At 40.5% G+C, this 26,932-nt stretch overlaps 1 protein-coding gene across 2 annotated transcripts in view; it reads right to left on the reverse strand.

Annotated features, from left to right (window-relative positions):
- TTC1 (tetratricopeptide repeat domain 1) overlaps positions 1-25,665 on the reverse strand; it is a 42,105-nt gene extending 16,440 nt beyond the window's left edge. The window contains exons 1-5 of one of the 2 annotated variants that reach the window (XM_004689822.2): positions 25,589-25,665; positions 23,273-23,640; positions 6,823-6,883; positions 5,088-5,200; positions 1,575-1,611 (exon numbers count right to left, since the gene is read on the reverse strand). In XM_004689822.2, the coding sequence (XP_004689879.1) occupies positions 1,575-1,611; positions 5,088-5,200; positions 6,823-6,883; positions 23,273-23,608 (547 nt within the window). In that variant the 5' untranslated portion in view covers positions 23,609-23,640; positions 25,589-25,665. Of the gene's footprint in view, positions 1-1,574; positions 1,612-5,087; positions 5,201-6,822; positions 6,884-23,272; positions 23,641-25,555 lie in introns of both variants that reach the window. The other variant, XM_012730122.1, reaches the window with a different exon arrangement.
- Positions 25,666-26,932: the final 1,267 nt, after the last annotated feature.

Raw genomic sequence — 26,932 nt, forward strand, 5'->3', positions numbered from 1 at the left:
GCCCCTGAGCCTCTGGCCTGTACCCCAGTTCTGTATGAATAAATAAATAAATCTTTAAAAAAAAGAAAGCCAGAGGGTGACAACGGGAAGAAAAGAAGGGAATTCAAGTTTAATCTAAGAGTTGGAGTAGATAACAAACAAGATTCTTCCCAACTGATTCTCCCAGAGAAAATATACTAAGAAGGAAAATGTAAAACACACAAATCATTAAAAGAAGTAATTAGCTATAAAAATCCATAAGAGGGCCCTCCCTGTTGGTCACGGCGCTGTGAAGCTATCCTGCAGCTACTGCAGCATAAGTTAGATCTCCAGCCAGGGGGATGACCCACACAGTGTGGCAGACTTCCCGACTGGCCTGCTGCTCCCCTTAGCAGTGTCTTTCAGTACATCTGTCCATTTCTGCTCCTCACTATGTCTCTGATGAATCCTCTCACTCCCTGCATCTCTGGCCTGTTTCCCAGTTCTTGCAGGCATAAATAAATAAGTCTTAAAAAAAAAAAGAAAAATCCTAAAAATGGTAAGGTGCAAGTAAATGTGATAATTTGGGTCTCCATACCAAGCGGGTTAGAAAAACAACTGTGTCCTCTACAAAGAACTTTTTTGACAAGAGAGTAGAGTCTAGGGGCCTCCCGGGTGGTCTAAGAGTTAAGTTTCAGCGCTACCACCCCTTACGGTTTGAGTTCAATCCCCAGCCAAGAAGCTGACCCACCACATGGTGCAATAGACCTTTCCTATCTCACCCACTGCTCCCCTAAGCAGTGTATTTCAGTAGATCTGCCTGTTCTGCTCCCCACTGTCTCTGGTGAATCTTCTCATCCTGCAGCACCTCTGGCCTATACCTCAGTTCTATGCAGATAACTATAGTCTAGTCTGGGTGTCTAAGTTAGTGGGATGAAAAGATCTCAGTGGAACTCAGACATTGGATGAACAAACATGTATAACAAAGGCTAAATTCACTGTGTAGACCTTGAAGGTAATTAAAATGATGGCAAAGGGGGGAACAGGTGGTAAATCCAGACAAAGGGAACAATATGGTAAAGTTAGATTTGGGCTTTTAGCGCTGAACTTCATGTGGTGTACACTCCTGTGATTCTCAACGATGAACTTATAATGCAAAATTACTTCAATTGAACAACAACAAAAAAAGAAACCCACAAAGAAAAAAGTTATGAGTATGCTTGGAACTATTACATCTGAAGAGACTCCCAATTCCCTAAGAGAATCTGGCCCTCACAACAGCAACCCCCCCCATATTCACTGCCCTCCCACCCAAACACAGATCTAGATGCTCTAACAGCAGTGAAGATCTTCAGTTTAATCTAAACAAAAGTTATTCAGGCACTCTAGTAATTAAATTATATCCCATGAGTTTCTGTTACCAAGGTAGGTTTGAATTTTTCATTACATATTTACTAACACAGAATAGGTGACCGAACTGTGCCTCCACACGCATGTCTACACTACAGTGAGTACTAGACAGCACTTCAAGGGCAAACCCGGACAGTGCTTATGTCTGTCTGAAGAGCTGGGGTTGCTTTTGTATCTTAACATGTAACAAGACCAAAAAGCTGTACCTTTGCTGCAGTCACTGATCGCCAGCTCTTTCTTGTCCTGAAAGAAAAAAATACAACATTAACATGTACAGAACATTAATCTGTTCTACTGTAAAGGCGCAAAGTCTAATGACATAAGCTAAAACCTTACTTAATCCATCGATTAAACAAAAATACAAAACAATTCATCAAATAAAGTAAATTAATTTCATTTGCTGACTCTAGAAGCATGGTACAATTGGAAAATGTTAAAAGAACTAGACTCGAGTTCCAGGTTGGGCACTAACCTATTTAACTCTTCCAGCTCTAAAAATGTCTATGTTCTCTATATTAGTTTCTATAATATTACAGAAACTTTAATTTGAAGAACAAATTCAATTTTTTTTTAATACCCACTGCAACAAATACTAAATATTCTTCATAATGTTTTAGAGTAATGATTTACCAAACTGCATTTTGGGATTCAGCCAAAAAGAATGCTGGTGTGTAGAGTAGTTACAGCATTTCCTCTTAAAAGTGATGGCAAAGTTCGGGAACCAGATAAGGGTGGTGATGCTGTGAACATAATTTGATGCCACCTAATTTTAATTTTTTAAAGATTTATTTATTTATGCATACAAGACTGGGGGGTAACCAGAGGTGTGGGGGTGAGAGGATTCACCACAGAGTGGAGAACAGAATAGGCAGATGTACTGAAATACACTGCTGAGGGGAGCAGCGGGTGAGACAGATGATGTCCAGTGTGCCATGTGGGCCAGCCCCCTGGCAAGCTGGGAATCGAATTCATGCCACAGTGGCTGGTGATGGCTTGATAGCATTGTCCTTAAACCCTGTGCCAACAGGGAGGCCCCTGAATTGTATACTTTAAAATGGCTAAAATGATCAAGTTGGTGCCATGGGTATTTTACCCACAGCAAACAAATAAGGTTCCAGAGTCACCTGAAAAACACTTCTTTATCTCTGTCAATGTCCAGCACAGCAATTTGCACACTAAAAGCTCCAAGAATTCCTGTCATAAAGAAATCTGTGTGATTCTGTATTAAGTCAGTATTCCGTCAGCTGATCAGAATTCTGTAAATCTAAGACCCACAACTTTGTATTTTAAATTTTCTGAAATAGGATTAAGTCTTTTGCAACTTAAGTGTACCACTGTGTGGAGATTTTCTTCATCCCCGTGGTAGTTGTTGCTGAGGTGCAGTTCATCTTATTCTCAGCAAGTTACCTTTTTTTTTTTTTAAGATTTTAAAATTTCTATATATAGAACTGGGGTACAGGGCCAAAGTGCGTTGTGTGTGTATGTGTGTATGTGTGTGTGAGAGAGAATTCACCAGAGAAAGAGTGGGAAGCAGAACAGGCAGATCCACTGAAATACACTGCTGAGTGGAGCAGCAGGCACTGTGCCATGTGGATCACCTCCCTGGCCAGGGATCGAACTCATGCTGCAATGGCTGAAGATAGCCTCACAGTGCTCTGCTTTAATCCACTGTGCCACCAGGGAGGGCCCCAAGTGACCTCTTTAGATTAAAGAACTTAAGTATTATCAGGGAATCCTTTGTGTAAAGGAACTTACACTTTAGGGGACTCACGCCGTCTATACTTAGAGGGGCAGCCTCTATGAAGGTGGTGTGAAGAAGCCAAAACTCATTTACCATTCTTCAAAATTTGAATATATGTATAAACATATGTAAAATAGTGTACATAATATATATAAGCATTAAAAAAAAAAACCTTATTCTCAGGCTAAGCCTGAAACTCTATCTTCACTCCCGTTTGCCTTTTCTGGCTCCAGATGTGAAATGGAAAGCTTGGCCTGGGCATCCAGTCAGGAGTGCTGAGCCTGCAAACTTGCCTTTCAGAAATTCTTCTTAAAGTAGTTAACCTTCCCTTCTGTGAAAAACTCAGAATATGTTTCATAAGTCACGTCAGTGCATTAACTCTGAAAGTTTTCAGGTCTCTCATAAGAGAATTTTTCTTAGATTAAGAGTGCAATTTAAAACAGCAAAACAAAAACACCCATTAACAAACCCATCTTCTACACAGGGATTAGTCACCAAGCAACTCTTTTCCAAGCTCTCCTCAGATGTGCTGACAAAAGACAAGTTAGAGCACACATTTTCCTAACCCAGGAACTAGTTGATTATGTTGGTGCAATCCTAACCTGGTAGCAATAACTTGGAAATTTTTGTGGAAAGCAAGAACTCCAAATCCCAGGGTCCAATGAACTTGGTACATTTTCACTGACAGTGAAGGAATCCCTCATCCCATTGCACATTGAAAATTTCCAATCTGAACAGTGGCAAGATGTCTCTGAGAAGTCAATGTAAAAGATGAGAATTTTCCAGTGATATTTAAAAACTACTAGGCATGGAATCAAATGGATGGTAATGAATTAATATTGTTTTAAGTAAATTTAGAACAGATGTCTCATTTTCCTTAACAAAATGTGTTTGTATATGCTAGAATTATTTCTTTTCCTGTGTCATATGAATCATTAAAAATTCTTCATCTTGGATGTAAAAATAAACTGTTATAAAAAAAAATTAAAAAAAAATTCATCTTGGAGACTGAATCCAATAATAAAATACACAAGTTTGAGTTTTAAAAGTTTTCTGCATACCCAAGGATTCAAGCATGCCTGCTCCAACCCCCACCCTTAAAAGCAAACCAAAAAACAACAAACTCCAACCTGGTCATCCACAGTGACTGCTGGTAGAGGAACTGGGGAATTTCAGGCAATATCAAAGAAAAAGTGAGAGATGACTGATACAAACCACCAACCACCACTTTACCAAATCTTGAGTCTGCCTCATGTCTGTATACTGGTATGTGAAATACCTGTGCCTATTCCATACCTGTGCCTTGGCTAGGTTTTTTCAAAACTCTCATCATTTTAATACAGCAAAATTAACTATGTTGACTAAACAGGATTATCAGACAAATCAGCAACAAATCTAAATTCTAATAACCATATGGTATAAAATAAAGACTGCTCTCACAACTACTCCTCATTCACCTTGCTATGTCAGGTCTTAAAGCTATGGAAATACAAAATTCTTTAGCACTTTCCATATTTTGCTTTTAAGGGCCCCTCTCATCCCAGCTGTTACACATTTCTCACTGTGTCTGCACTTTCAACAGGAAAGCCAGAATCTTAGGGCTAAGGGTCTTTAAGCCCAGCATTTCCATCAGTGTTTCCCTGAGTCCTTATCTAGAATTCCAGCAGCCTAAAATAATCAGCAGTAGCTATTCTAGGACATGCACTACCTGGCCCTTCACTTCATTAACCCACCCTAATTTGGTAGAAACTGCCAGTCTTCTTTGAAAGTGTTTCTCAGCCATTTTAATGGGAAATGTTAACAGTAATCTGAATCTTATTTTTCAAAATCTCTTATCTTCCTGGGTCCTTTATATCAGAGAAATACATAGGCAAGACAGGGGAGGCAATTTTACACCCTTATGCTGGTTTTGGAGAGAAGCTACTTTATGAAAACACTGAAAGTTCACGGTTTTCTGAAAAACAAAAGGTAAACATACCTGTTTCATCCTTGCGGCAGCTCTATTTGAGAACAGAATAGACCTGTCTTTTTGGAAACAGGATGGGCACATCTGAAGGGCTTGACTGTAAGAACTCTCAGCTTCTATATAATCTGAGGATAAGGTAGAAGACCAAAGTTCATGAGTTTATTCCTCATACTACTATATTCCATAGGTTCTCAGGAAGTATACTTCCCATTCACAGGACAAAGGTTTCAAGAAGAATGCTCTAGATGTTCAGCTTTCATTTGACTTATCCATTATGAAAGGGTTTAGGGACTAGGGAACTGGACAGATGAAGGAAACTAAAATTAGGAATTCAGTTCATTCTTATAATCTGGTCTGGAATGAGGAAAAAAAAGTCTATGTAAAAGCAAGAGAGTAAAAAATAGTTGACTAAAGGCCTTCAAGAGAGAAAACGATGATAAATTGATACACTCACTGCTACATAAATTCAGGGTGCTAAGGAAAAAACCATCCATTCACTTCTTTCTCAGGTTGACATATATATATTTTCATACATTTTTTAAAGATTTATTTATTTATGCATACAGAGCTGGGGTACAGGCCAGAGGTGCAGGGCAGTGGGAGGATTCACCAGAGACAAAGTGGGAAGCAGAACAGGCTGACTGACGAAATACACTGCTGAGGGGAGCAGCAGGCAGGTTAGGAGAGGTCTGTCCCACCATGTGGTTCACCTCCAGGGTGGGGACTGAACTCATGCTGAAGTGGCTTTATTTCTTAGTGCTGTGCTTTAACCCTCTGTGCCACCAGGGAGTGCCCATGTTGACATATTTATACCAAAACACAAAGAGATGTATCTTCAAAATTAGTTATTTTACTTCTCTTGGAAAAAGTGATGTTAAATCACGATATAAGAACAAAAAATTTTAACCTCAAAGTAACTAGGGGAAAGACGGTACCTACCACTCCTGATTTCTAAAACATATAGTTTGAGTCTTGACAGAAGGTTATTTTAAGATCAAACGTACTCCTGAAATTATCGGTGTGAACTCAACCTATGCCTAAATAAATGCTGGAAACACAGAGGGACATGAAGAACACCCTTCTTCATATGTCATCCCCCAAAACAGCACACAAAAGAGCAGCAAAAATTACCAACAAAACCCCTCTCCAGGTCAGACTGAAATTGCTGTTCTGGGAGAATGCTGCTGTGGGGAACAGTGGGAGCTCTCCACAGCAATGCAACAAAAGGCCTTGATCAGTCAAGGCTGGAGTCTCCAAAGCAACTGCTGGGGCATTATTCCTCCTGATGTATAGACAGTGGATTACAGGGGCAAAAAAGAAAAAAGAAAAAAAAACCTAGCTTACGCCAGCATCAAAAGACAGGAGTATCTGGTCACTGTCATCTGAGAACCACTGGATCCTGGTCACAAACAACATTCCAAAGTATGGGGAGATAACACAAGCATCATTAGGAATTTATTATTTGCTTGCAAAAGTTATTTGGTGTTTCTTCACAGACTTAAGAATGAGCAGCTAAAGATGACCAGACATCAGTGTTAAAATAGCTCTTATCATCTTCCTTCCTTCCTTTTACTGAAGTAACAACAGCTGACAATACTGCGTATGATTTAGGGGAACAGATGTATGCCATCACGCTAAAGCACCCAGAGTCCGTTAGCCTAAATCCCTGGTTCCCTCTCCCTTGCTCCCATCCTCACTAGCAGCATCCATTATGCATTCCTATTTCTAACCTGTGTCTTGGTCTTACCTCCTTTCTTGAACTGTTCATTTCCTGCCTCCTTTAGTTTAGTGCTCTCCTCTCTTCTTTTCTGAAAAAGAGAGAATCACATCATTTCACACACTTTTGTTGTCAGTTTCCTTTATACATTAGTCTATTTAATAGACAGTGACTTAACTTTTGAGAACTGATTCCATCTTATCTAAATCTCAAAGAGATATAGAAAAACACGCTGATTTGTTTAATGGTCAACTAAACCCAGTCTTCTTGTTTCTCTTTTGCATCATTTAATTTCTCTTTACTAAAAATGGAACTAAACAACATACCCACTGGTATGCAGACCACTACAAATCTAAATCCAAATTCTGAATCTGTTACTTGTTAACTGCATGACTGTGGACAACTTCTAAATCTTTTTGAGCTACAGTTTCTTCAGTTAAAAAAATGAGGCTTTAATAGTTTTATGTATTAATGTGATAGCACACATGTAATCCAATGACTAGTAAATAAGGGGTCAAAAATATGAGCTATTATTTTTCTGCAAAACACATACTCTTAAGGCTAACTAGCTACAACTGTGTCTTGCATCAGGGAGGAGACACACAGTGCATGACGGGGACAGGCTGTGTATGCAGATCAGTGCAGCCCACTGCTAGCAGGTGAACAGGAAAATGTGAAGAAATCCAGCTACATAAATCTCTCTTTTCTTAGCTTATTCTGATACACACAGACTTACAGAAGGTAAAACCACCTGTCAAACTCAAAGGCAGAGTGAACACTACTCTGCAGAGCAAAGCTAGCTTGTGCAAGGCCTGTGCTTCTGAACAGCATACAAACAGTTTAGCAAGGTCTACCTGCCACTTTCTGACAGTACCTTAAAAATAACAGCAAACAACTTTTGTAAAATTAAAAAAAAAAAAAAAACAACAACAAACCCCACCAGAGTACCTTGAAATATCTCTTCCTTTATTCTTGGAGTTTAACTAAATAAAAAAAAAAACTTCAAAGGGAGGAAAAATATTAGTAAGGTATTCCATGTATATGAGAAACACACAGCCTTTACAGTTGGTACTCTTGAGATTACAAACCAAAGTAAAAATATACTGTCATTCACCTTCACCCCCATGTTTATTGCTGCTTTATTTATAATAGGAGAGACATGGAATCAACCCAAATGCCCAAAAGTAGATGACTGGATAAAAAAAGATGTGGTATATATACACACAATGGAATATTACTCAGCAATCAAGAAAGATATACATGCCTTTTGCAGCAACATGATGGGGCTGGAAAGGATCATGCTTAGTGAAATAAGGCAGAAAGAAAAAGAAAAATAAGGATGGTTTCACTCATAGCAGGAGCATAAAGGACCAGGGGGAAAAAATAATAATGAACAACTATATACCATAGACATTTTACAGGGGTGGAGTGGGGAATGGGATCAAAAATGAGGGGGGGGGGTTGTTGTGCATGGGACAATGGTGATGGCACATGGGTGAACTGGTGATGGTAAGTCCAAGGGGATTACAACTGAGATGGAAAAAGGAATAAAATGATGTAAAAATAAACTAAAACAAACAAACAAAAAAAACCAATTTCACCACTCTATTTTCTTTTGGAAATGAAGCTATAGGAATTGTCTGTTTTTTAAAAAAGATTATTTATGCATACAGAACTGGGGTACAGGCCAGAGGTACAGGGGTGCTGAGAGGACCCATCAGAGACAGAGTGGGGAGCAGAACAGGCTGACTGTCAAAGTACACTGCTGAGGGGAGCAGTGGGCATGTCCCAGGAGAGGTCTGCCACGCCATGTGGGTCATCTCTGAGGCTGGGATCAAACTCATGCTGAAGTGGCTTTAGCTTCCCAGTGCTGTGCTTCAACCTGCTGAGGGAGGGCCCTCATTTCTATTTTTACTAAAAAATTTTAATGCATTAAAAAATACTGTCTTCAGGGAAGATTTCAATATACACTGCTGTGGCCATGGTGCATTCTAAATGTCTTCTTATCGTGTTCTCAATGAAACAGAGCTGTGGCAAACAGACACAATCTCATTCCTATAGTATCTACTTGCACCAGAATGTACAGCAGCTACAAATAATAATCATTTTAAGATACAACATATCTGAAGAGTTAATCTAAAGAATACAGAAAAAATACAATCAATGTGATGGGATTCAAGATGGGAGAATGTGGCCTCAATACCCAGGAGGAAGATGCTGGACTAAAGTGCTCTCTATTGTAGATAAGACTTTTGCATGGATTATCTCAGACAAAATGCATTATCTCAGAAGAAAATTTTTAAGGGGACAGACTTACTGGAAAGATACTGGGGGCTTAAGGAATTACTGAGTGGCCTTACTAAAATACAGGATTCAAGGCAGAGCTGTCAGAAGTAAGAAAGCAGTCAATGTCCTTCATGGAATAGTCTGCCAGGACAGGGTTGCAAAGACTGCAAATGAATCCTAATTACCCTAATTTTCTTTGCCCTGATCCAGTCAAAGTATTGGTCAGTCATCCAACAAGCCACTGTAGGCCACATACCTTGGCTATCAGGGGATGGGATGAGGGAGAGGTGCACTGTTAACAAGACTGAGTGCTCAATGGGAGAATGACTCCAAACAGGAAGGGGGATTAGATGCTGGAAGCCAAAATGAGGCTGATTAAAATATAGTTACAAACAAATTTTAGAGGCAGTTAACTAATTACTAAAGCTTACTAGACCTCTTCTTTAACTCTAATTTCAAGCTAAAATTTGTTCTCCAGTGCCAACTTGTCAGGAATTTTCTATGAACACAGATGAATCACTCAGACTGCCAGATCAGGCTTGTGAACTGTTATGTGTATACACACATGTGTTAAGAGTTGAATCATTTTTTGGTAAATGATTCCAATGGGCAAAGCCCAGATCCAAGGTACACCCAGAAGGATTTACTCGTAAGGGCAGCATAAGCAGCCAGCTAGAGAAAAGCGGCACTCTGTGTCTAACTGGCGAAGGACTAACTGGCAAAGAAGGACCCTGGAACACTTTACTGAGGCCAATTATTCTAAGGAAGGCATCTTATTTTTTGGCTGATAAATCACAGTTTAGTGGTCCATTTAGCAGGAAAAGTGTGCCTGCCTCCACAGATTGTGTAGATTGAGGATTAATGCAATTATCAATATCATGCTGAACATCTCCTTGGAAACAGCTAAAAATAGCACTCTGCCAAGTATGCATTATCTCCCAGCTGTGCCAAAAGACGAACCTAATCGCACTGCAAGGACCAGGGTTTGTCTGACTGTCTCATACTTTCCCCACAGGATGGCACGCAGACTGTGTCATGTTTCAGGAATGCAAGAGCAGATGTGCAGTGGAGAAATCTCACTTAGCACACACAGTGCTGAGCCTTCACACGCAGTGAGCTGGCTGAGTGAGGTTTGGCACTATCATCAGGCACGCTTCTTTTCGGGTTCTGGTCTCAAGTGGTTTGGAGCCCTCGCCACACCCCACAGAGCCTTTTAACGCATTCCAGCAAGGCCTCACTTTTACTCTAAAACTCTATTCCTCTAAGAATGGAAACCATTCTAAGAAATTTTATAGGGCTCTTTACTCAGTACTCTTCCCATCACAGAAAACTTGGGGGGAAAGAGTGACACCATTTTACATTGGAAAATCACAGGAACTGTCAGCTAAGGAAAATCCCAGACAATGCCTGCAGTTTATTTATATGGTTATTACTGTGACTGCAAGATTTTCAGTCTAGTATTCAAAGTGCAATACAACTGACAGCAATATAGCATTTCACTATTTAATATCTGCTATCACATTCATTAGTTCATTTGCTTTTCAAGACAATTCTGAGATGGGCATGGAGGTATTTACTGCTCAGTTTATAGGTGAGACAATCTCAGAAATCTCTTCCTTATACTATATCAAAACTTCTATTTCAACCTATTCAATCTTATCTCCTTCAGTTACTACCAGAACAAGTCATTACTGTCTCTCAAAATCCACTGCACTTATTCTTCACTCTATTCTTTCGCTTATATCCCCACACTGGAGTGTCATTTCTCTTCCACATCTTCCTTGCACCTGCCCAAACCAAATATTCTCAACTTAGCTTTCCAAGTCTAGCAGAAATGATATCTACCCCCAGGCCATCTTTTATTTTCCCATATGATCCGCCTTTGAATATAGACTATATAATCTACTATCTTTAATTTGGGAATTCAATTATCACTCAGTTTTGTGTATGTTTGTGTTTGCGCGCATGTGTTTTAATATTGCAAAGACAGTAAAAGCATTACCAAAAGTTTGCAATGTTACTTCTGCAGTTTTGTGGGCTGTGAAACACTGTACAGCTGCATAGTACAGCCATCGGACCTAGGCAAGAGGTACTCCTTTGGCCCCCAATTTATCCCACAGGGCCCTTTTAGGTCAAGATCCAGGAGACTTTGCCCAAGTCTCCTAGCCCACTTCTAGGATTGCCTGGACCTTGGCCTAGGTCTGTCCTGTTTTTTTTTTTAATGGCTTCTTTAAAAAAGATTTATTTATGCATATAGGAGCTGGGGAATGGGCTGTGTGTGGGGGTGGGGGTGGGGTGGGGGATTCACCAGAGAGAGTGGGGAGCAGGAACAGGCAGATACACTGAAATATACTGCTGAGGGGAGCAGTGAGCATGACAGGAGAGGTCTGCTGTGCAATGTGGGTCAGCTCTCTGGCAAGGAATTGAATCCATGCTGCAGTGGCTGCCAATAGCTTCAATAGCTTCACAGTAGTGAGACTTAACCCCTTGTGCCACCAGGGAGGCCTGGGTCTGGTCTGTCTTCTAAGGGGGACTTTGCTACATGTGGACATTATGTTCCAGATGCAGTGTTTTGAATTTTGTCTGCCCCAGATTGCAATCAGTCATTTCTCCAAGGGGTTCTGAACCCTTTAGTGAAGAGTGTATTTAGCAACCAAATTCCAGTAGGTATCTATTCTACAGTGACACTGTTTTTAGGCCTTTCATTGAAGCAGCCCAGGAAACACATCTTAAAAACCTGACAGAAGCTTATAACAAGTAGGAAAAAACTTCAAGATACAACAAGGAAATCTTTGGGGGTACTGCTGGGGACTGCTCCCTCTTCCTCCTTGATGTGATAGTTCTACCACTGTCAGGTATCGCCTTACTGAATAGCCAGTTTCACTGTGGGAGGAGGCTGACTTGATAGGGAGCAGAAAGTGAAACAACCCCATCTGGTGGTGGTGTTAGTGGGTAAGTAGCCAGTGGAGTGGCAAGCCAAAGGGGAAGGTCAGGGTTCCTACAGCTTGTAGCTGCAGTCCCAATGGGGCAGACAATGGACCCATGGAACAGACAGAAACATAACAGGGAGCTCTAAGAAGAGATACTCAGAGGCCCTGGATAAGCTCCTCACACATCTCTGTCCTATCAGGAAACCTGTGCACATACTGAGCAGATACCAGACACCAGAGACTTGCTGGGGCAGAGCTGAAACTGCCTGAACTAGGAATACACTTCTAAATCCACTCAGATCAGCAGGTAGAAGCTTTATTGATTTGAGGTGTGTGAACATGATCTCTTACCACTGAATTGATCACTAAGCTGTGTAGAGACATTTCCTATCTGTGACTCACTTCAGAGTAAAAAAAGAAAAAGGTTCAAAGTAAAAGGACTGAGCCTCCCTGGTGGGTCAAGGGGTTAAAACGCAGCACTATGGCCCTTCCTGGTGGCGCAGCGGGTTAAAGCACAGCACTGAGAAGCTAAAGCCACTTCCACATGAGTTCGATTCCCGCCTGCCCCGGAGGAGACCACGTGGTGTGGCAGACCTTTCCTGACCCGCCCGCTGCTCCCCTCGGCAGTGTACTTTGTCGATCTGCCTCTGGTAAAGCCTCTCGCCGCCCCTGCAACTCTGGCCTGTACCCCAGTTCTGTATGCATAAATAAATAAATCTTTAAAAACAAAACAAAACAAAAAAAATGCAGCACTATGAAGCCACCTGCAGCCACTGCAGCACGAGTTCAATCCCTGGCCAGGGAACTGACCCACATGGCACAGGATACCTCTCCTGTCTCACCTGCTGCTCCCCTCAGCAGTGTATTTCAGTACATCAACCTGTTCTGCACCTTACTCTGTCTCTGGTGAATCTTACTTCCTCCCCCGCCCAACCCCAGGCCTGCACACCAGCTTTTGTATGCATAAATAAATCTTTAAAAAGTAAAAGGACAGGCCCACCCTGGTGGCGCAGCGGGTTAAAGCACAGCACTGAGAAGCTAAAGCCACTTCCGCATGAGTTCAATTCCCTCCTCCTCTCCTGACCTGCCCGCTGCTCCCCTCAGCAGTGTACTTCGTCGATCTGCCTGTTCTGCTCCCCATTCTGTCTCTGGTGAAGCCTCTCACAGCCCCTGAGCCTCTGGCCTGTACTCCAGTTTTGTATGCACAAATAAATAAATCTTTAAAAAAAAAAAAAGTAAAAGGACAAAAAATATATATACCATGTGAACAGTAATGACGAAAAAGAGGAAGGGATGTCTTCATCTGCTTGAGCTCCTATTACAAGAACATCATAGAGTGAGTAGTTTATAAATAACAAAGATTTCTTACAGTTCTGAAGCTGTCAAGTCCAAGATCTTAGTGGTAGCAGATTCTGTCTATTAAAGCCTGCTCCTGGCCTATAGGAGCTCTATAACTACACATGGCAGAGTGGTCAAGGGCATTCTCTCTAGTTTTATAATCTCATGACCTCACCACTTCCCAAAAGTTTGATCTCCTAATACATCACACTGGGCATTGGTTTTCAATATATAAACTTTGGGAGGATGGAAAATATTTAGTCTATAGCATTCTCTATTGTAATAGCAGCCAAAATAGGCTTCAAAACAAAAATTTTGTTGGAGACAAAAAAAAAGATGTATCATGATGATAAAAGGGCCAATAAATATCAGTTATAAATGTGTATGTACCTAACAGAGTTAGACAATACAGAAAGCAAAGCTGACAGAATTCAAACAGTCAAGCATCAATTGTTAGCTATTTTAGTACTCCCTATCAGATGCTGACAGAACTAGATATACACATGTAAAGATATACAAAAAACAACATATTGTTGTAAAATCTACACTCACATAATTACTACTCAGGCTAAGTAAGAAAAAGAACTGCCAGATCCAAAGAAGCTTCCAGGTGCTCCTTTCAAATATGCAATTCCCTTTCTGTCATACCCCAATTCCACATCCCCAGTTAAACAATTGGTTCTTTACAAATTCACTTGAAGAATCATCCATGGATAACCAATCGAGGTTTACCTACTTCCCAAAACCGTGTAACTGTTTATGTTTGACACCTTAACACATTTCAGACATGCATCCAAAAATGACTCTAAATAGCTCCGAGCCCCAGACCTATAAGCATGCTGCCATTTACATTCATGTTGAGTTTTGACTTAATGGCTACAGCTTTAATGTGCTAGTCATTTAATACTTGAAACAAATTCACAAGACAGGCACTATTACTATTCCATCTTACATCAAGTTAAATGATGGAACAAGAGCTGAACCTTGTATAGTTAATCACAAGAGATGTGGGAGCCATCTTTTAATGTATAAACTTTGGAAGAATGAAAAACATTCAGTCCATAGTACTATTATAATAACTGTCAAAATAGGTTTCATAATAAGAAATATTACTGGAGACAAGAGATATCATGATGCTAATACAGGACGAACCAGAATAAGGGAGGAAATGAAAGCTTATGTACGTATAGTGCAAAAGAAAAAGTCAATTTTAAATTTCTTTGCAACCAAGAATTGGGGTGTCTAGAAAAAGGACGACACTGCTCTAGAGTGTGCCACTGAGTCCCAGAGATCTGACCTATGCCTTACTTTGAGAATTATGTCAAAAATAAACTTCTTCCTCACTCAATCAGGGACTTGTAATACAGGTCTTAGGTGTTCTTCTGTAGTTAACCCAAGGCTATCACTGAATTAGCAAATTGGATTCTTTACAGATGGACCAATTTAATTCACTAGTGTTTTAAGTTGATTCTTTACCTCTATCAGTACAGAACTGTTGGGGTCTTCTATTGTATTCTAATTCTCAGGGAATGATTTTCTTGGGTCATAGGGTAAAAGAATTTCACATGATATGGGGAACTGCACTTTTTTTTTTGCTTTTAAAGATTTATTTTATTTATGCATACAGAACTGGGGTACATGCCAGAGATGCAGGGGTGATGAGAGGACTCAACCAGAGACACAGTGGGGAGCAGAACTGGCGTACTGACAAAGTACAGTGCTGGTGGAAGCAGCGGATTAATAGGAGAGGTCTGCTACACCTTGTGCGCCAGTTGGACTATTTGTAGTGCTGCGTTTCAACCCATTGCGCCACCAGGGAGGGCCTGGGAACAGCACTTTCTTTAAAAGAACTTTGAAATATATCACAAAACCAAGTCAACAGCATGTTTCTATAGTTTTAAGCAAATTAACTCTCCAAATAATTGTAAATTTCACCACCACTCAAAACTCTGAAGTATTCAATGAGTCTGAAAGAGATTCACTTTAATAACCAATACTACCATAAATTAGGTTTTAAATGATAATCTGACAAAACCGGTCCCCATCAGAGACCCTCTCCATACAATGTCTAGTTACAAACAATCCTTTTACTGTAGGTCAGTGACTACATCCTAAATCAAGTATATTATATATCCACACTATCATTTTAAATAATAAAAATTTGCATGAAATAAATTTAAAAATATTCTTCTCATTAAATAACCCTGCAGTGAGCACATGTTTTATAGGTAATGGAGAAAACACAGGTTGGTGGACACCAGTAAGTTGATTTCCACTGTAAATTTATCAGCAGCTCTCTGCCTCCCCCTGCAGTTTGGTGAAGTGCTACACAATAAACAGGCAAAACCTTTTAATTTAAACATAATATCCAGAGACCAACTGTAAAAAGGGAGTTAACACACACACACACACACACACACACACACACACACACAAGGGCTGGAAAACTGAGATAATACATGCTGCAGAACTTTCTACTTCAGTTTTATAAAGGCAGAATGAACAAACTATGCAACAAAATGTCACGGACACTAGTCCCACAAATTATTCTGATAGAAATTCTTCATTATTAAGATACAGATGCTTCTTTTTGTCTTCTCTGAAATCGTTCACTGTTCGTTTTACACATAATCATTCTCTGCACGATCCACCTGTAGATGTCCTATGAGGGGGTTCTCTGATTTAAGCTGTAGTCAGAACCTGAATCAATAGGTCCTATTCCTTCTGAGGAAAGATGACTGATCTATAAGGAGTTAATCTTGGAAATACTGGAATACTTCCTCCTTTCCTAACGTAGTATATTCTATTTCCAAATTCAGTTTAATGGGAATAAATGTTGGTATTTTGGTACTGCTTAAATTCTGCCTAATAAGTAGTTTTTAGACCCCTAGATTTTTCACAAGAGAGATCGAAATCACAAAAGCCTCGAACTTGAGGCTTTTCCTCTATCTTCTCCATATCCTTAAGGGTACCATGTCCCATCCAGAAACTGAAAGAAACATGCAAATTTCTCAATCCAGCCCAACTATTTCCACCAGAATTTCTTACCAACTTTACCTCCTCAAACATATCCTGAAATCACTCACTTCTCTCTAGCACTTGATCCATAATTCAAGACACTGTCACCTTTGCCTAAATGGTCTCAATATTCCACTTGGGACTGTTCTCCAACTCCTTTATTCCATGTACAACCACCAGAAAATCTAAAAGAGTAACTTCCACTATCAGTGCCCCACCACTCCTGGGTTAAAATTGCCCATGTTTCTTACTGCACTTGAAATAAACTTCACATTTTTTACCATGTGTTCATAATTAAGCCCTCAGCTCCTCTTCAATCACTAAGCCCCAGCTACTTGTCCTTCCACTACTGTGCCAAGAACATACCAGCTTGCAGCTAACCTTAGGGCCTTCTACTACCTGTTACCTTTGTATGGGACATTTCCTGCTCAGATGGGCACACATTTGATTCCTTTCTCCCCCTAAGTCACCATCACAGAGGGGTCTTTACTGATCAGTCAATCAAAAGTAGTCCTCATCATCCTGCCAACCCCCACTCTGAATCACTTCAACTTGGCCCCCCCCCCTTTTTTTGCTGCATATCTCCCAACTAGAATATATCTGAGAAATAAGAGAAATACCTTGTGTCTTGTTCCCCAGTATTTCTCTTAGGATCTCAAACAATCTCTGGAATGTGGAAGACATACAAACAGTTCTTGAATAAACAAATGAGATAAATCTCTAAATTCTAAGATCACACTTAGAAGATAACCATACCATGATCTATTCAACGGTCACTCATGAAGGAAGACTATGTACAACTCTAGAATAATGCTCCTCAAACTTCAGTGTGTGCCCAGGGAATTACCCAGGGAACTTACACATAAGGTCTAAGAACTCTACTGTGACAAGTAGCTCATAAAAGATTTTACAGTCACCACAAGGTAAGTTCTACAGATTCAAATACTGTTAAGTGTTTTTGTACCACAATATTACCTTATGTTATATTATGTTTTTGTAGCAATAATTCTCACCTGCTGTTAGATCTGCCCCCAGCCAAGCCTTTGGAAATCACTTGCTTCACAGATCTAATATATCTTAACCATTAAATCCCATTCCTTTGGGTAGTCACATCTACATTCTAGTTTCACAAACAGGGTTTGCTGAGTGCTTGCACACATGCATATACACATGGCTTTCCTCCTTCATTACTCCCACCTTATGACTTCTGCTAAGAATGGGCTGACTCCACTCAAGCTTAGATTATCTTTCCAGCCACAGGGAAAATCAAGTCAGCTTGAATAACAGCCTTTTGCTACTGCAACTTGATTCTGTTCAGAGAAATATTTAATGTGAAAGTTCAGTTTAGTTCTAAAGAATTCTTACAAATTTTATTCTCAAAATGGAATAACATTTTTGTTGCGGATTCTAATTTTAACACATGCTTACTATAAAAAAAGCAAATATTACAAAATTGTGTTAAATATAAATAAAAGTTTCCCAGAACACGCAGATCAATGAAGTACACTGCTGAGGTGAGCAGCAAGCAGGTCAGGAGAGGTCTGCCACACCATGTGGGTCACTTTCTTGGCCGGGAATCAAGCTTCTGCTGCAGAGGCTATGGATAGCTTCATAGTGCTGTGCTTTAACCCGCTGCACCATCAGGGAGGGTCCTGGACTCTATTTTCTAAACTGTTGTTGCTTTCATTGACTTTTGTAGTTTGTCTCATAGTCACCCATCTTAGTAAAGGTTGTACTAATTTTAATAGTCATCTACTAGATTCTCTTAGCTTTTCTAGATGTATCTTAACACATAAGGTATTAGTAGTTTTATCTTTTACTTTTTCTTGTATTACTGTATTATGAGAAATTGAAAAATAACACTGGACACCAGTGGTAACATCACAGACTAATTTCACTTGCATCTACTTCTGAAATTCTATTCTGCATATAGCTATCTATACGGAAAAGTATCTATTGTTCATTAACTGGAAAAGCAGGCAGGGCTTAGGATCTGTAATATCTTGGAAGAAGTAAGTACATATTCCAGAGAACTTTAAGAAAGTTACAGATTTTTAGAGCCTTTAAGGATACCAGCCAGGGCCTCCCTGGTGGTGCAACTGGTTAAAGCACAGCACTATGAAGCTATCCACAGCTACTGTGGCACTATTAAGCTATTGGCAGCACTTGATATATCTCAGTGCTATCACGATATGGCTAGCCACTGTGGCATGAGTTCCATCCCTGATGGGAGCTACCCATATGGCACAGCAGACTTCTCCTGTCTTGCCAGCTGTATCCTTTAGTGTTCTATTTCAGTAAATCTGCCTGTTCTACTCCCAACTCCATCTCTTCCCCTGAACCTCTGGCCAACACCCCAGTTTTTTTTTTTTTTAAATAATATAACAGTTTATTTATTTTTTAATAATATAACAGTTTATTTTTACATCATTTTGTACACTTTTTTGTTTTTATCTCAATTGTAATCCCCGTGGGCTTCCCATCACCGATCACCTGTGTACCATCACCATAGTCCCGTGTACTTCCCTCCCCACCTGCCCCCCCACCCCGTTTTTGATCCCATTCCCCACTCCACCCCCACAAAATGTCTCTGGTATATGGGCTGTTCATTGTTCTTATTATTTTCTTGCCTGGTCCATTATACTCCTACTATGAGCAAAAACATCCGGTATTTTTTTTCTCTTTCTGGCTTATCTCACTAAGCATGATCTTTTCCAGATCCATCCAAGTTGCTACAAAAGACATGCAACACCCCAGTTCTTTTATGAGTAAATAAAAATAGATTTAAAAAAAAAAAAAAGACCCTCCCTGGTGGCACAGTGGGTTAAAGCACAGCACTAAGAAGCTAAAGCCACTTCAGCATGAGTTCAATCCCTGCCTGCCCCGTAGGTGACCACATGGCACGGCAGACCTCTCCTGACCCGCCCGCTGCTCCCCTCAGCAGTATACTTCGTCGATCTGCCTGTTCTGCTCCCTACTCTGTCTCTGGTGAACCCTCTCACCCTCCTCATCCCTGGCCTGTACCCCAGTTCTATATGAATAAAATCTTAAAAAAAAAAAAAAATACCAGCCAGTTAACACATTTTGGGGACTGATAATACCAATTTTTTTTTAGAAAATTCTAAACAAATTAAAATGGTAACAGCCAATTAGTCTCTCGCTCTCTTTTTGTTGCACAAAATCTTCAAGAATGGTTTGAATTTATTATTTTTTAACAAATATTTTTTAAGATGTATTTATTTATTTATGCATACAGAACTGAGGCACAGGCCAGAGGTGCAGGGGTGGTGAGAGGATTCACCAGAGACAGAGTGGGGAGCAGACCAGGCAGATTGATGAAGAGGAGCAGGGGCAGGTCAGGAAAGGTCTGCCACCCCATGTGGATCACCTGTGGGGCGGGGATCAAACTCATGCTGAAGTAGCTTTGGCTTCATAGTGCTGTGCTTTAACCTGCTGCACCACCAGGGAGGGTCCATTACAATAAATTTCTAACCTCCTCAGCAAAAATTAATTACAGAGTCATCACTTCTATAGTTCTAATACATGCTTTTTCTTTATTGAGATAACATACTGGCTTACAACACCGTACAATTTAGGGGAATAGTTTCATACCTCCTCGTATATGTTACCAGACCACTCCTAAGGTGTTACCCTTTTTTATGGTTCTTTAGAAATAAGTGTTATTCAGTTCCTGAGCTGACATGTATACTGTGTATTTTATACAAAGCACCTAGACTAAAAACTGGAACAATCAAACAACTAGGAGATCCATTTGCTCATATAGGAAATAACCAACAGATGTAAAATATACATAGTTTAAATCCATAGCTTAATTTTTTTGTGTGCGAATTTAATAATAATAAACCACTTCTTTTTCCCTTTAGAATTATCAAAATTTGGCCCTCCCTGGTGGTGTAACAGATTAAAGAACAGCACTATGAAGCTATCTGCAGCCACTGAAGCACAAATTTGATTCCTGGCCAGCAAAGTGACCCACATGGCGTGGCAGACCTCTCCTGACCTGCCTGCTGCTCCCCTTAGCAGTGTGTTTCAGTCAATCTGCCTGTTCTGCTCCCCACTGTGTCTCTGGTGAATCTTCTTACCCCTTGCCCCCTGCACCTCTGGCCTGTACTCCAGTTACTATATGCATTAATAAATCCTTTTAAAAAATGATCAAAATTCACTTTAGAAAATATCACGATTGAAAATAAAAGCCTTCAAAATTATTTTGTTGCTTTCCCTTTACTAGGTCAAGATTCTGAGATTTAATTTAAGAAGACTTCGAAATTTGTAAGTATTAATTGCGCTGTTAAATAGGCCTGAATTAGAATCTTAGATTCTCCAATATTTGGTTCTATAGTCTTGGGTAACTAGTTAAATTCTTTTCAAGACGGTCAGAAGAATACCATTGCTAAAGTGAGAATAGTGCTAATCCAAATTGTTACTATGAGAGCTAAAATGAGTTAACACCTAGCAGAGTTCTACCCTTAGTGACTCAGTAATTATTACTTTTCTCTCTATTCCCCTACAACTATCCCTTCTATGCCCATCCCTTTATCTCCCACCTTAACCTCAGACTCCTCAATGTTTATTAATGTCCTCTAGTTTATGTTTTTTAAAAGATTTTATTTTTTGTGGAGAACTGGGGTATAGGCCAGAAGTGTGGGGGTGAGAGGACTCACCAGAGACAGAGTGGGGAGCACAAAAGGCAGATTTACTGAAATACACTGTTAAAGGGAGCAGTAGGTAAGATAGGAGAGTTCTGCTGTGTTATATGTGGGTTAGCAACTTGGCCTGATTGAACTCAGGCCACTGTGGTCGGCCATCAAGGTGACAGTGCTAAGCCACTAGGGAGGACCTGTCCCCTAGTTTTTCTATTTCACTTTACCAAACTGTCCACTATGTAAATGTCCAGTATCTATTTTTGTCATTCTGACTGCTTCACTACACATAATGCACTCAAACTGCCCTCTCCACCCATTTTGCTGTAAGTTGGCTGCATTTCATTGTTTCTATATTTAAGGTGATTATACTTAAACATGGAGGTCTGGAACAACAACTACAAAAAACTAATGGGCTAGGAGTCAGAGCAGTGGGAAAATGGGGTGGGAGAGAAGGAACGTGTGATAAAGCACACAAAAGGAGTTTCTGGCAAGAGGAAATGCTTTGCATCTTTACAGGGTCTGAGTTAACTCATACAGGTATATACAGTTGTCAGAACTCACTGAACAGGACACATTAGAATTTAGTTTCACTATGTGTAAATTATACCTCAATGTTTAAAGGTAGCTTAAAAAGTATTGTGCTATTTTAAAAATGCAATTTATACACAATAAAAATTACTTTTAAATGTTTATGGAACTTGAAATGTAGTTTCTTGGTCAGGAGAGTCAAAAAAGTTTTCCTAAATTGGAAAGAATGGGAAGCAAAGTATGTAATACTTTGAGCCAAACCACTCAAGTGTTGAATCAATGGCACTGTAGAAAATTCACTGTTATCAGGGCAAAATATATTAAGGTGTCAGAAATACACTGCTAATATTGTAAGATGTTTAATCAATGTTTCTAAAAAATCTACAGTGGTAATATGAAAGCTGAACCAAAAACTCATGTTCTGGAAAATCACTTTCCTAATGTTATCAAACAATACTTGATTTAATTTTCCACATCATTTCTGCTGAGGTTGGTTCATGAATTTGGTTCATTTCTGCCATTTATCTCCCTTCTTGTGGCACACGCTGGCATAAGAGGTAATGCACGAATGTTAAAATCAGAAGATCTGATTATGAAAAGTGCTCAAGGAGAGACAAAGAGGAGTTGCCCTTTCCCATTTAAGGCTGCCTCCTCCTTCCCACGGTGCTACCGCATACATAACATCTCAGCCATTACCAAGCAATTACAATCTGTTCACTCGGTGAGTTCTTCCGAGGCACAAGGTACACATCTCATTCAAGATCTTTGTGGACAAGCTCGGATATTGTGGTAATTCTTCAGATGACCTTGCTTATGAGATCAGGAAAAAGGACCTAAGAAGGACGCCAGGACTTCTCTCTCCAAAAGTGAAGGCGTGTTCACTGAAAATGTGGCCCAGGACCAAAGAAGTAAGAAAGTTTCTATTTTAATAGTGTCTTTTTTTTTAGTAATAAAAGCAAGATAGCTGCTTTTATTACTAAATTCTACCTTGTACTTTGCCTTGGAATCAAACACCTGAGTTTGAAGATCAGTTCTGCAACTATTTTATTTATTAGATATGTGCTCTGGGGCAAGTTACTTTACCATTCTGAGTTTTGTTTTCTGTTGAGGAATGTTAACATAAATGTCTCATACTGCAAAGACTAATGTGTAACAATTAAATGAAAACAAAAATCATATTTTAAATTCAGTGGCTGGCACAATGTAGGTGCTTAACAAATGATAGCTGCCACTATACAGTTCCAGTCCTCAAAAGCATTAAGTGATATAGGTCCTGGCTATAGCCCTCTGTATCCAAACCACCAGGACATTCAAACCACGGCTTTTGGCAATTAACATAAAAGGGTAGCACACCATAATTCTAAAGTCTGACCAAAAAAAAAAAAAAAAATCCATCTCAGAAATTTCAGCAATCAAGCATAGATAAGGTCACAGGAAAAAAAGCTAAAAGGGATGCATATACACATATTAAAAAATTACGTAAGAATTCAAGCTTCACAGATTAAAAATGGAAATTTCCTTGCTAAGCAGACACACTCCATATTTCCCTGTCACACCATGGATTTATCTTAGATCCATCACAGCTAAGAGTGATATGGACATAGATGGGCAAGTTATTCCTGACCACAAATTATTGGTTTATGATATAGGCACAGACATATGTATTCACCTTTAAAAATAGTTCAAATGGTACATCACATAATATAAAATATTTACCTGTTTCTCTTCATCTGGCATGTTTTTTTCCAGTTCCATTAAGTATTCTTCATCCAGTTCAGAGGGTGTCACATCATCATCAGGCTTGTTCTCAGCTTTGTCCAGTCCTGGCTCTTCCTCTTCCTCAAACGAGGACCGACAGGCATGGAAGCACTCCTCTTCTTCCTGGTCTTCGAGGGGGTGGGCTTCAGCATTCTCCAGCAGCTGGCTCTGAGACTGGTCATTTTGGGGATTAGAAACTGCAGGGTGAGCTCCTGCTGCTTCCTGCGAATTTGTAACTTTCAAACCATTGAACAGGTCGTTTGGAACACTATAGTTCTCCGACTTCTCCCCCATGCTGAATCAGTGAGGGGGGTGGAGCTGAAGCTCTGGGAGAAGAGAAAACATGTTAGGCAATGGAACTTACATTTATTAAATCAAATTTTATGGATTTGTTACTTGCTTACAAAACTATAACTCTGGAAGTACACTTTGTACTTTACACAGGTGTAAAGTGCTGAGGCCCGTGTCCAGACCTTGATGTCCTTCCTTGCAACAGCGAAGCTAATTTGAAGGAGAAATTGGTATGGGGATAAAACAACCTGATAATGCAGAACCTTGGTGGTCAATGTGTGCCAGATGAATGCGGAATACCAAGAAAATAAATCACTGTCTTGTAACTAACCTAAAAGGGAGGGGGGCATCTTGTCTCAATAAAAACAAGTTGCACCGGCTCAGGGCACTTGAGCTTGGACTGTGAAGGTTTGTGTCACCTGGGTCCTGCTTCTCTAAACTCTGTCGATTCTTTGTTTCTCAGATCTCTTGGATTCCTCTCCTCAATCCTGTTCACCAGAGCTGGTCTCCAGCAACACTTCATACCTCAGTATGTGCATACCCCTCACCCTCCACCAAAGCTCCAGTGCTGCTACACTATCATATCACAACCCCCAATAACCACCATTATTTACACAAGCCTAAGAGTTATTTTTGTTAGTCTGTTGTGTTTTGCCACTCATTTTTTCCTGCATATGAATGCAACCACCCTGTAATTTTCTTTCCCCTTCTGACTTATTTCTCTTTACACAGCTACTTCAAATTCCATTAGTACTGTCACAAAAGGCACTTGTTCCTATGTTTAAAAAAAAGTTCTAAGGGATCTCATTGCTGGAGCAGGGGTTAAGTCTCAGTGCTATGTGGCTATTTGCAGCCACTGCAGGGTGAGTTCCATTCCCAGCCAGGGAGCTGACCGACATGGCACAGTACACCTCACATGTCTCCACCTACTGCTGCTCCCCTCAGCATTGCATTTCAGTAGATCTGCCTACTGTTCTGCTCCCTACTCTGTTTCTGGTGACTGCTCTCAACAACCCTCCCTCCTCACCTCTGGCATACACCCCAGTTATTGTATGCATAAAAAAAATCTTAAAAAAAAAAGTTCTGCCTATCACACCTAAATAAACTTCTGCATCAAAACCCAAAATACACTCTAACTTCCTTGGAATCCAGCATTTTAAAAATCAAGTTAAACCCATAAATAATGCCAAGTCATTTTCAGAATCTCTTATAAGCAACAAAAGCAATGTTAATATGCATAACTCTTCCACCTCCCACTACATTTTTGTTTTGTTAAGACAGTGAAAAATAAGGTAGAAGCCAGAACACTGGCAAGGCCCTCATATTTGTTTAGAATGAATAGTCAGGTCGTGGTAAGCAAGTACTTCCCAGCACAACCACCGAAGCCCAAGAATAAGTTTCTGGTGGAGCTCAAGCTGCAATCCGTGCCACGAGTGATCAACTTCCCCCAGCTGCGCGCTGCAGGGCCCAAAGGTTTTAATGGGCAGGGCGCAGGTGATCCTAACCAGGATGCCCGTGGGGGTTCAGACCAAACACTACCGACTTTTGATCAACCCTAGCGGACCCCAAACTCTGGGACGCTTTGGCAGATACTGGTGCCCCCTACTTTTAATCCTCCAGATTCTGGTTTACAGGTCTGGCGTCGGGCCGGGTTATCTGTATTTTAAGAGTCACTTCAGATGATTTCACTGTGCAGCCAATTGAGAAACACTGTCGTAGTCGCTGAGTCAGGCCGTCAGGAGCCCCGGCCTTCTGCTCGAGGTCGCGCCAACGACCCGTGTGGTGACAGAAGTCCGAATTCTCCCTAATTCCGTCCCAGAAATTTAAAATTACTGGTCCTTCGCCTTCAGAGCAGTGTTTTGTTTCTCCCCGCCCGAAGGCATTTGCGACTGCAGGCTTAAGGAGATGCCACCCCGCTCCCAAGAACTGTCCCCTCGCTGCGTCCCTCACCGAAAAGAGGACAGACCCAGACAGCTTACTCACAGCTTCCCTGCCCCCTCGCGTCTTCACCTTTCCAGCCTCAGAGAGCCTCTACTTCCGCCCATCCAAGTGCACTTCCGTCGGCGCAGACCAATGGCGTTTTGTTGGCAAAGCACCCTGGGAAATGTAGTGAAATGTTCAAGAGGGAGGGCGTCGCAGTCGCATGTGACGCCATTGTACGGAATATGAACGAAGGTTGCCATTTTCCAGTACGGCTGCAATCCGCTCAGCGGTCTTGTGGAATAAAGCGTAGAGAAAAGCTGAACGTGGCGTGTTTTTCCTCCTTCACTGTGACCTCTCATGTTAGCAACAGATAGAGGAATCCTGAAGCATAAGCGTTGTCCAGAAATAAATAGCCCTTTTCATGATTCTCAAAATGTCCATTTTCATAATAGTTGTTATTTGCTTTTCCATACTCTTTGTCCGACCTCACAGTGGAGTTTTCCAACGGTTATTTGTCCTGTGATAGCAAATGGCTTGAATGTGGGAAGTGCTATGAAGATCCAGCTGTCTTTAGCCAGAACTTTGCAAAAATGTAAAACAATGCCACTCTTCTCACTACATTTGTTTTGGGAGATATAGTAATTATTTATAAAAGGATTGTTTGTGTTTGTGTGTAATATGTGTATTGTTAGCTTCAACGAATTAAGAAATAATTTTCATTCAGTTCTGATTCCCAGTATAGTGATCATCAATGGGTGTAATCCTTTTAAAAGCCTTTTGTGACCCTAACAATAATGAAGAGTGTGTAAAGGGGTCTTGGAACTAAAAGCAAACTGCTGCTATATATATTTATTAAAGAAATGTTTACTGAGTGTTTATTAGTCATCTGGGATTGTGCTGGGTGTGCAGAATTGAGACAACCTTTAAGGTTGACAGGTAACCAGCAATAACAGCAGAGGTTGAATTAGTTTTCTGTAATTAGCAGAACCTAGTGCAGAGATATGAGGAAAGGACTTTTTCAGGATGTGTATTTGTAGGGTAAGTGAAATGGCCAGGTTTTACACCAATAGCCTCTGTAGTTATTACCTGTTGCTTCAAATGCAGGATGTGCTTGTGGGCATTGGTGCAGGGCAGCATGAATGACTGGAATATGGTGTGGGCATGCATAAGTGGACACACTTGATCCTAGAGGCTGAGAAGATAAGGGCAGGGGCACACAGAGACAGAACAGCTACACTTGTCCCCCCACCTGCCTGCCTGCAGGCTTGCCCCCAAACAAATGGTGCACAAAGAGCATTAAAAGCCTGAAAAAGTCACAGAGGGCTCCAGAGCTTGCCTTTATCTGTCTGACCTAATAGAGAACATGCTCTGTGCAGGCTTGAAAAACATATTAAACTTATTTTT

Source organism: Condylura cristata, unplaced genomic scaffold (assembly GCF_000260355.1).
Source record: "Condylura cristata isolate star-nosed mole 26May11 unplaced genomic scaffold, ConCri1.0 scaffold00026, whole genome shotgun sequence".
In the NCBI taxonomy this organism is placed as follows: domain Eukaryota; kingdom Metazoa; phylum Chordata; class Mammalia; order Eulipotyphla; family Talpidae; genus Condylura; species Condylura cristata.